This window comes from Vanellus vanellus, assembly GCF_965231255.1.
Source record: "Vanellus vanellus genome assembly, chromosome: 4".
NCBI lineage: Eukaryota > Metazoa > Chordata > Aves > Charadriiformes > Charadriidae > Vanellus > Vanellus vanellus.
The window spans coordinates 69,838,018-69,848,701 of NC_138909.1; the positions used below are offsets into that span (position 1 = coordinate 69,838,018).

The 10,684-nt window shown below is 46.8% G+C and overlaps 1 protein-coding gene across 1 annotated transcript; it reads left to right on the top strand.

Annotated features, from left to right (window-relative positions):
* Window positions 1–3,281: 3,281 nt before the first annotated feature.
* On the top strand, window positions 3,282–8,244 carry UCHL1 (ubiquitin C-terminal hydrolase L1). Its single transcript, XM_082482371.1, has 9 exons — window positions 3,282–3,423; window positions 3,571–3,582; window positions 3,963–4,091; window positions 5,203–5,353; window positions 6,444–6,529; window positions 6,605–6,652; window positions 7,037–7,106; window positions 7,483–7,541; window positions 7,823–8,244. Exons 1-9 carry the CDS (start codon window positions 3,391–3,393, stop codon window positions 7,907–7,909), a joined length of 675 nt encoding a protein of 224 aa, XP_082338497.1. The 5' UTR covers window positions 3,282–3,390; the 3' UTR covers window positions 7,910–8,244.
* Window positions 8,245–10,684: the final 2,440 nt, after the last annotated feature.

Below are 10,684 nucleotides of genomic sequence, written 5' to 3' on the forward strand. Positions count from 1 at the left end.
TCCTTATGTTAACCTCCAACTGAAAGATGGAAAGAAAATAAATATTACCACTGAGTTCTACACTTAAGTGAAAGAAATCTGCCAAAAGTTTATATACGTAGCAAAGATTTTTCTGTATGCTCTTTCTGGCTGACATCTGAGCAAAAGCTTTACTCACAGGCAGTGTTGAACACCACAAGTACTACTACACTTGGACAATGCAGAAAGCTCACAAGTATTTCCAGGCACTTTTCCAGGTAAGTTGATTTTATTGCAGTAATGGGAATGTATTGGGTTAAATGTGCTAGGTGAAAGATGGTCCAGAGACTTCCTCTTTGCAAGGAGGTAGATGGGGACTGAATGTGAGACAGCACTCACTTTTTACGTGACTGCCCAGAGGAAAGCATCTTTATGCAACTTTAGCAGGTTTTTAGCAGTTTTGTCTTGTTGTACTTACTGTTTATTTAAAATTAATGTATTGATACATGTGGCATGTTCTCCCTTAGAAATGATCACTCCTGCTATGGTCGCTGTGTGCTGCTCACGGCACACAGAGACTGAAACAGCGCTTGCACAGCTGTTTGCAGTCTCTCCCGACAGCCCAGACACAGGAGCCATCCCAGGGCTGACTGTATCCTGGGGATCCGTGCACTGCCGGTGCTCCGAGGCAGGCTGAAGTTATAACCACCATTTGCCACTGAGCAATTCAGAAATAGGATTTTCCTTGCCATTTTTAGCCTTGTCTTTTGTAGGCTGCAAGATGTGAGCTTTGCCATCCTCTCAGAGGAGCTGCATGCAGTCTCTCCTACATACGTATCAGGGACTTGTTCATCAAAGATGCTTTGCTATACTTGTATCTAACAGTGCACAAAGAGTTGATGACAAAAGGAAAGATAGTCAAAGATACCATATGTCAAATCAGTATTTTGGGCCATTTTTAGCTTTCTTATAGGTATCAATGAATGTTTTCAGCTAAAACGTAAAGGGAAAAAACAGAAATAAGTGATACTGTCATTTACTGTGAACCTTCACACCTCCCCCCCCCCCCCCAAATCTTTGAACACTGTGTACTACTCTTCCCTTTACTATGATAGAGTGAATCACAGGATCACGGGATACTTCAGGTCAGAAGGGCTCTCAGGATGTCTCTAGACCAACCTCCTGCTCAAAGCATCATCAGCGCCAAGATCAGCCCAGGTTGCTCAGGGCTTTATCCTGTCTGGAAACATCCCAGCTTTGCAAAGAAACTACAAAACCCTCCTTGCTATCCTGTCATCTCTTCACTAAGTCTTGTTACAGGTAGAACCAATGTGACACCTTTTATGGTCACATTTCAAAGATTAAACTGTAAGCTTCTTCCCCTAGGAGTTCATTGTAAACTGGGTAAGGTTGATAAATAGGTCTCAATTAAAAAACATATGTGTGCAACCACCTGCTGTGAATGATTCCCCACTAACTTACAGTGCAGTAGATCTAAAGTTGATTTAAATGTGCTTAAAATTAGGCAGGTACTTAGAAAATTTGCTGCCCTGGGATCCAAATCATTCTGAAATGGGGTGGAAAACCAAAGGAAGAAAGTTATCAAAACCAAACAGACTGCAGACATTCAGCTGACTATTTTAGTCAGTATTTGCATTGTTTGAAAGATAACTGTGAAGCATCTCTTGGTTATCCACAAGGTTCCCATCTGGTTGTTTAGCAGTGAAATATCTGAAAGGCTGTTTGAACTCCATGTGATTTCTAGTAGTTCAAGTAGGCTTGTTACCTGAAAAAGAGGTCTGAGTCCCTATTCTCCCAAAAAACAGAGACTATGTTTAGAGAGGAGACATTGTTTTTTTTCTGGTCAGGGCACCCGGTGGAATATTTCCACAAATGCATACCCCATGTCGGTTTCCTCATTATATTTATACACAAAAGTTATAAGGTAGCACCCTCCCAGTTACAATGATTGGTTAGTAATTTACATGTAATTGTAATATTTGCTGTGTCATTCTCTTCAACCACTGCACCTGCGCAAGGGAAGGGTCTCTACCTGGGCAAGGGTCTTCTTGACCTATGGGCGTGATTTTTAGTATTATAATAAAGGTAGTTCAGCTTAGAGCACTCAGAATTTTCACTTTTCTGCAAAGTTGGCTAGACTTTTCAAAACATGGTAGATTAGTAGCATCTTCAACGTTTGTATGCTCGTCTGCTCCAGGATGTTTCACTTCAAAGAATAACAATAATATTTGCTTTCCTTGATTAGGAATTCTTTCTCATACAGCTCAAAGATAGAATCCTCATTATCCATGAGAAAGTCTCAAAAATGTTCCTCTACTAATTAGCCCAGATACTTGTGAAGCAAACATTTCCAAGGCCGACCATCTGGCCAAGTACATAACAGAATGGTCGTACAAAAGACCCTGTATCAGAAGTTCAGCTAATGCCAACAGTTAACAGGCCTAACTAATTTTAATACTAACGAAAAAGGCTAAGATTCTAACTGTACGACAAGAAGTTGGTTTTGTTTCCATGCACGGAGACGTTCTAGTCCAAAGACATTGCATGGAAAACCTGTCAGGTCATGAATAAAAGATAAAAAGCCCCTTATTTCATTATCAACTCCATTGGACTGGTTCAGGAATAGCTTCAAACTGCCAAGACGCAATCAGCAGCCAGGTGACTTGCGCGACAGCTTTTCTAATCACACTGAGATTTAAAAAATAAGCATCTCATGCTTATGTCGAATATTGAAACCGCCCCGTACTTCACGCAGCACACGCACAGCAGGGTCCAGCGCTTCAGGAGCGCTTCGGCACATAAATGCCGACTCAGGCTTTCGGGACAAACAGAGAGCTGTGGGGCTGGGCTGATGGCAGTGGGGAAACGCGTCGCCCTCGGTGATGGCTGTCGCTATGCCCCGCGGGGGGAGGTGAGGGGCCGGGCCGAGCCGGGCAGGAGGCCGCCGCCGCCAACTCGGCCCTGCCGCTTCTCGCACTTTCTCCACACCGACGTGAGGGGGGCCGGGGTCCATCTCCCCGCCGCCGCGTCCCGCTCTCCCGGAGGAAGCGGGACTCAGGGTCGGGCAGTGTCCCCGGCCCCCCGCGGCCCCGGCCGGGCGCCCCCCGGCCCCATGGCTCCCCGACACCGACACCCCCACTGCGGGCCCTTCGCGCCTGGCACCGCCGCGTCCCCCAACCTCCCCCACTCCGCGCTTTGGTCGTGCCCTGCTCCTCCCTCTCCCCCCGCCGCGGCGCGGAGTGGGCCAGCCCGCCCCTATATAACAGCCGGGTGGGCGGCTCCGCTCCGCAGCGTCGACGGCCGCGGGGGTTTGCGCCGGTGCGTGTGTGTGGTGTTGCTTGTGAGGGGGGAAACATCGTCGTGCCTGGGGCGCAGCCTGCCGTCTTCCCGACTCCCCGCCGCCCTGCAGCCATGGCCTGGCAGCCTATGGAGATCAACCCCGAGGTGCGCGACGGGCGGCGGGGCCGTGGGCAGGGGATGGGGATGGGTGGCTGGCGGTGGGGAGTGAGGGCGGGATGGGGCCGGGGGCGGGCGGTGGGGCGCCGTCTCTCCCCGGCACTCACCCTTCTCCCTCAACTCATTGTCTTCCAGATGCTGAACAAAGTGAGTCCCCGCCGCAGGACTACCGCGGGCGGGCGCCGCCCCTTCTTCCCTCCATCCATCCCTCGGCATCCCGCCTTGCCGCGGCAGCGCCGGCCGCAGCGGAGCGGCGCGGTACCGCTGCGCGGGGCGCGGTCGCACCTGCGGAGCGGCGCCGAGGCCGCGCCCTCCCCCCCGGTGGTGGGGGGGTGGGCGGGGGGCGCCCCGTCGGGCGGGTGGTGTCGTTGGCTGCGCGCGGCCGGCAGGGGGCGCCGCGGTGCCGCGCGTTGTGCTGTGTCACTGGGGCGCGGCGGTGGGGGGGGGCGGCGGTTGGGCCCCGCTGTGAGGGGCGGGAGGGGGAGAGATATGGCGGCCGGGCTGCCCGTTCGCTGTGCCCCGTGCAGGTGCTGTCCCGCCTGGGGGTGGGTCCCGGCTGGCGCTTCGTGGACGTGCTGGGCTTCGAGGAGGAGTCGCTGGGCGCCGTGCCGGCCCCGGCCTGTGCGCTGCTCCTGCTGTTTCCCCTCACCGAACAGGTAAGTGGTGGATGGTGGTGCTCCCGGGAGGGGGGAGGACGGCTGTTGTGGCCCTCCTGGACCGCTCTCCTTCACAGGCCGTCTGGGCTGCAGCCCTGGGGGCAGTGGCTGGATGGGCTGGGTTCAGGCACCGAGCCTGTGTCTGCCTCAGTGCTGGTGGCAGCTGGTGCCCGGCGAGGTTTCTGTTGTCAGCCCAGGTAGGCCAACTAGGCCACCTCTGGCCCAAATACCCCTGGAGGAAGAAACAGGCTGTTGTGAGTAGCGATGCCTGTACCTGCTGGCTGCTGTCAGGCATGTGCCTGTCATCTCACCAAGCATCAGGTGGGCCGGGAGTGGGTTTAGCTTGCACTGGGGCTGTGGGTGGCTGGGTGCTTGGTCCCAGCCTCCAAATAGCCTGAACTAAAGTGAACTGAGCAACAAAATAAGGCCTCTTATGTTTTTTTTTTACTCAACACTTTGCTTTGTGCACCAGACTGAGGAAGAAATGTGAGCAGTCTGAGTGCAAGGAATAGCAATTCTGTTAACATGCTGAATCATTGTGTCTGGAGAGGCCTAAATTACTTCTGTATGATCAATACATTTAGTCCACTTGATGCTAAAGAAGTCGATGAGAAGATAGACTTTTAAATAAAGTATATTGAACAGGTTCTTTAAAGGAAAAATTTTAGCCTTTCAGTAGTGGTGGTTTTACATTTGTCTATACATTGAATGTGTCTGATGGGGAGCATCCTAAAGGTACAAAGGCCATCTCTTGTGGAGACATGCTGAGTGGTCTCATTAAATGCACCAAAACAATTGAGAGAGGATATAAAAGAGTTTATCCATTATATGATTTCCCACCCCCAAGCTATTTCCAGTGTACAGAACAGATAGGGAGGCTAAGAACAGTGCCTTTGGATGCATCTGAGTCATGCAGGTAGTCCATTAAGACTTGGCCTCTATCCAGTATAGACATAATGATGCTTTACTGGACCTATGCCACAAAGATGACTTTATGGGTAATTCTTTGTTCAGTCCTGGTATTGATTCTCCTGCACAACTAATTTGTCTAGTCGTTTGCACAATAAAAAGATATCACTCTGAAATGCTTAAAATGGTTACATGTTTACAGCATGAGAACTTCAGGAAACAACAAACTGAGAATATACAGGACCAAGAAATTAGTTCCAAGGTGTATTTCCTGAAGCAGTCAGTCAGTAACTCCTGCGGGACAATTGGTCTGATACATGCAGTTGCTAATAATAGAGACAAACTGAAGCTTGGTGAGTATGAATTTTCTGAAGTGCTTGAATTTCTGTTTTTTTATGACACAGGAAGATTGAGTGGGTATGGGCTATGGGGGGGGGGGGGGGGGGACACGACACCTGGGGCTTTCATGCAAGCCAAGTTAAAGCATGCTATACTGCTTCAGTTGGTACATGGGTCTTTCGGCTCTTGGAGAGGGACATGTGGTCTCATCTACTGCCTGAATTGTGGAAGGGAATGTACTTGACTCCTGTCTGGTAGTTGCAGAGGTATTACCCTAGTGCAAGAGGGAGAGGGCATGTAGGACTGGAACTGGCTTAGGCAACCGGTGGCTGGAAACTCCTAGGAAATAGGTTTACAAATTTTTGACAAAAAAAGGCTGTCAGAGTCCAGGAGATATTTTGTAATTCAAAGCTAGAGATCTGCAAAATGCAACTTACTTTCATTATTTCAAGAGAATTTGAATCCTTTGGGTGATGTGGGACTCCTTTGTATACAAAGGAAAACATACGGAAAGCTAAATGAGAGTAGCTTTGCTTTACTCTTGAAAGCATTCTCTGAAATAACACACTCTTCATGAGTGAAGTGAATGATGCAGCACATAGTGTAAAACTAGAACTTAGTGTATCTTAAATACTGCACTACTAATTTATGTTCTGAAAAACCAAAGTAAGCCTGTCATGAGCAAGTGCTGTGTTCCTTTGAAGGCAGCAAGAATTTTATCTACCCATATTCTGTTAGTTGATGCTTAAGTGTCCTTACAGCTGGCACCTTTCTTGAATTTCTTCAAAACAGGACTGAACACCTCTGCCAAATCTGCAAGGTGAGAATCAGAAAAGCTAAATCCCATTTGAAAGTGAGTTCCAAGACAAGCATCTAGAGTACCCTGAAAAGCACCTGAACTCTGGCTGTTTGTGTAGATTGTTGTTAATAGCTTCTGGATAAATAGCTTACTTCCAAGTGGTAGTTATAATATGCTTATGTTGGAAGTTGTTCCAGGCTGAATGCTGTGACTCCTAGTTAGTGCAGCTGATTACTGTGGGCTGTGTCGTAACTGCAACTGATGCTTTACCTGTACTGAATAAAATCTTTGATCATGTTGTGCAGATGAGGGGTCTGCCCTGAAGAAGTTTCTTGAAGAAACAGCTGATATGACTCCTGAAGAGAGAGCTAAGCATTTTGCAAATAATAAGGTATACAAACTACACAAACTGCTGACAGCTGTCAGCCCTTAAGGATGTAGTAACCTTTATCTGCTTTCTCTTAAGGCTATACAAGAAGTCCACAATTCGGTTGCACAGGAAGGACAATGTCGGGTAAGATCTGTATGTGTGAAATCTTGGGAGAAGGGGTTAATGAAGGTGGTAGAGCAATACAATTTTTTTTTTTGTCTGGCAGATAGCTGTTACAACTCATGAGGCAAGAGAAATTAGTGACTAGTGAGTGAATGCTTGTGCAGGATTTCTTCCTCAAACATGGATTTGGGTTTAGACCTAGTCTGAAAATGTCAATGTACATTAGGATCTGTCATGCTTGACCTTGTAGAGGTCTTGCAGAGACCTCTACAGCTGAACTTAAATTTTTAGTCCTTTGCTGTTGCTTTGTTGTTGACATCACCTCTGTCCTGTAGTCACAAGCAGGGTTTCCAGTGCTAGCCTGTTTTTTCAGTCTAACAGATGTGTCTAATGGTCTCTCCTAAGGTTGAGGACAACAGTATGAACTTCCACTTCATCCTGTTTGTCAATGTGGATGGACATCTGTATGAATTGGGTAAGGTCCTGAGAACACTGCAGTTAGACTGGGCCTATTTTACACTGTACAGCAGTGTTGGGGGCTCAGGCTAGATATTGGTGCTAGTTAAGCTGTTAGCTGAGGCTGTCAAAGCCAATACATAATTTGTACCTTCGCTTGAAGATTTTAACTGAAGGTGGGTTACACTGAAAGCTTGGGTCCTCTTGTAAAGCACGTTGGCTCCTGTGGAGCTGGGAATACTTAGTCCTCTTCTCACTCAAGCTATGTATTGACAATTTATTCTGACCTTCCCGATATCTTCATGTGTGTACTTCTTTCTTGGGCCCACTATGCTCAGTTCTGCTAATTCAGAAGTAATATTAAGTATGCTGACTGATGGGACTTTCTTTCACAGATGGGCTTATGCCATTTCCTGTAAACCATGGCAAAAGCTCAGATGACTTGCTATTGAAGGTAAGACCACTCCCTTGCTGATTGTTTTCCTGAAAACAAGGCTTGTAAGAGGGCAAGTGTATAGTGGCTGTACCTACTTGCTGTACAAGTTGGTGCTTCTTATATCATGGTAACAAGGTAGTATTGTGCCATAAAGTTAAATACCTGTTTAGGTATACTTATTAGCTGGTGCTACAAGACCTTGTAACTTAATTGGTGGGACCCAGAGAGGAGCTGCAAAGACTTGGTCTCTACAGCAAGTGTATTCTGATAGTCTAAACAGCTTTTTCTTTTCTTTCAAGGCTTCTGCTAAGATTTGCAGACAATTTACAGAACGTGAAAAGGGAGAAGTTCGTTTTTCTGCTGTGGCTTTCTGCAAATCAGCCTGAGGCTCTGAAGAGATGCAAGGAAAGCAGTCTTAATAGCACACCAGTAAATGCAGTTTAAACTCCAGTGCTTCAGTACTTGTTAAACACAGCTGTTCTGGTAACTTAAATTGTTTCCACCTTTTGCTATACACAGGAGCAACATCAGCTGAGCTTATGCTAAAGAATGAGCTCAAGTTTTAATGTGAACAGTTTGGACACATCAGATGTCTTTAGACTCTTTTTTCACATGTTAAGTAGAAAATGCTTAACAGGGCTTGTTTAATCTGTATCATGTTAATTGAGCTGTTGGTTGATATTTCTTTGTCTTTAATGAGAATAAAATGTTCTGCTGGAACACTAAATAGACTAAAGTGGTCACTGTAATTTTCTCCAAAATGAGTGTGGCATCCTCTATAAACCTTGCTTTCAAAGGACCCTCAAAGCTCTCCTCTGAGCAGAAGTCAATGTCAGCCTCAGGTTGGCAGGACAACTGTTTTTTCTAATGTCCTGAAGGCCTTCAAGGATGCAGAGATGCACAGCTTTCTTTGTAACATGTCCCAGTGCTTTACTACCCTTCTGGCAAAGTTTTTTCTAATGTCCAGTCTGAAGCTTAAGCTGCAATTTGCCACCCTGAATACATTTATTTTAGTTGGAGGGGTAAGGTGTGATAAATGAACACCCAAATGTCAACTTGAAACTGTCTGGTCTTACACAGAGGCTATTTGTATCAATGCTATAAGCAACAGAATACCCACTGAATTCGTTGTTGTGTTGCCTTATAGGAGACAGTATTAGAGCAGGTTTTTTTCCTACCCGTGGTTAAGAGAAATCTGCTGGCTAATAGCTCAGCTAGCGAGTGTGTGCTGACTAACTTGTGATTGTGTTAGAAAGGCCTTGAAAGAGGTTGCACTGCCAACTTTACCTAAAAAAGGAGAAACCCGCACTATATGAATTAATAGTAAGATGAAACTTGGGGTTCAAGGGGAAGAAAGATATTTAATATTATGTATTCCTTGGCCTCAATTCTGTGACCTGTGGAAACTTGTTACCTGAGTGTGGCTGCTGTTTATCTGCAGCTCCTTGCTGATACCTCAGGTAGCTGTAAGAAGGGATGAAACACTCTTCAACTCCAGCCTGTCTTCTAATGCATTATGTCCCAGTCTGTCTGCCAGCCATGTTGTATGGTGCTGGGTAGCTTATTTTCTTAGGAGGCTGCTGGTGCTCTGTATCCTGCGAACTGTTCCCTGGCTTCCAGGGTTTTTTTTTGAAGGGTAATTCAAAAGACAAGCTTTGATTAAAGCCATGTGTACTGTGAAGGTGTTGGGTATTGGACCTTGCTACTGTTCATATAATTACCTGATAGCTGAAGCTAGCAGGGGGTTGCAACACATTTTAATTCAAATTCTGAGGATTAGCTAAAGCTCAGAGTACTTAATTCAATTCTGAATGTCAGTCTCTTTCAGTTTCTGTTACTGGGGAGGTGCAAGCTATCTGCTGAGAAAAGGTCTGTTACGTGCCTCTTGCTGTTCTCTACTACAGTGTCTTATGCTGCCTGTTAGTGGTTGTCGCAGGGTGGACAGGGGCCTCCTGGGGCATCTCTGCTGCAGCCTCCTGCTCCAGCGCAGGCTCGGAGCCATGCCTGCAGCTCAGGCTGCTTAGCAACAAAGCCTGCAGGAAGGGAAATGCATGTGGCATGGGCACAGGAGGATGGAAGGAGCAATAAAAATCAGATATGGCAGGAGGGGGGTGGCGAGAGAGAGCAAAGCCCAGTTATCTGCATGCCAGAACTGGGAGAGCATGCTTTAATTCTGCAGGGGACCCTTTTCATGCCTTCAAGGCCATTGCCGAAGGTATCTGCTGTAGCTCTGCCTCTGTGCAGTTACGCAGGCAGTCAGTCAATGGTGACGTGACATGAATGTGCCTTTGAGATACCACTGTATTTTTTTTGTGTAGTGATTGTTAGCAGTCATGTTTCTGGGTTTGTTTTCATTACCTTTCCAGGTGCCCTTCTTAATTTAATTAGCTCTTTTGACCTTCTCCATTTCTCATCTAAAACCCTATGTGTTTTTCCTGAATTTACCCCTGAATTTTCACTGTGACAATTGCCGAGAAGAACAGGAGCTTGTGAAGCCTGTTTGTGTTTTATGCCTGCTCCAAGAGAAATCTGTGACTGGCTGTTTGCCACTGCTGCTCTTCCAGGTGTGTGAGGAGTCCAGTGAGCAAATTATTTCATTTGAATTAACAAGTTCCTACCGGTTGGTCCAAAGGAGGGTCACAAAAATGATCAGAGGACTGGAGCACCTATCCTATGAGTACAGGCTGAGTTGGGGTTCTTCTGCCTGGAGAAGGCTCCGGAGAGATGTTACAGCAGCCTTCTGGTACCTAAAGGGGGCCTACAGGAAAGATTGTGACAAACATTTTAGCAGGGCCTGTTGCAATAGGACAAGGGGTAATGGCTTTAAACTGAAAGAGTGAAGACTTATACGAGGTATTAGGAAGAAACTTTTTACGATGAGGAGGGTGAAGCACTGGTGCAGGTTGCCCAGAGAGGTGGTAGATGCCCCATCCCTGGAGACATTCAAGGTCAGGTTGGATGGGGCTCTGAGCAACCTGATCTAGTTGAAGATGTCCCTCCTCATTGCAGGGGAGGTAGGACTGGATCACTTTTAAAGGTCCCTTCAGACCCAAACCATTCTATGATTTTTGTGCAGCCTTCCAGATCTAGACTTTTAATAGCTAATATATAGAACTATCCTTAGAAATATTTAACGATCTCAGGTAGGATTTCATGCTTAT

What these genes read in the sequence shown, in the direction of transcription:
- UCHL1 (XM_082482371.1), top strand. Translation starts at nt 3,391, where the DNA reads ATGGCCTGGCAGCCTATGGAGATCAACCCCGAG. An exon ending in CACAGGAAGGACAATGTCGG is followed by an intron (nt 6,653 to 7,036) that starts GTAAGATCTGTA and finishes GTCTCTCCTAAG; the next exon opens with GTTGAGGACAACAGTATGAA. An exon ending in TGGACATCTGTATGAATTGG is followed by an intron (nt 7,107 to 7,482) that starts GTAAGGTCCTGA and finishes TTTCTTTCACAG; the next exon opens with ATGGGCTTATGCCATTTCCT.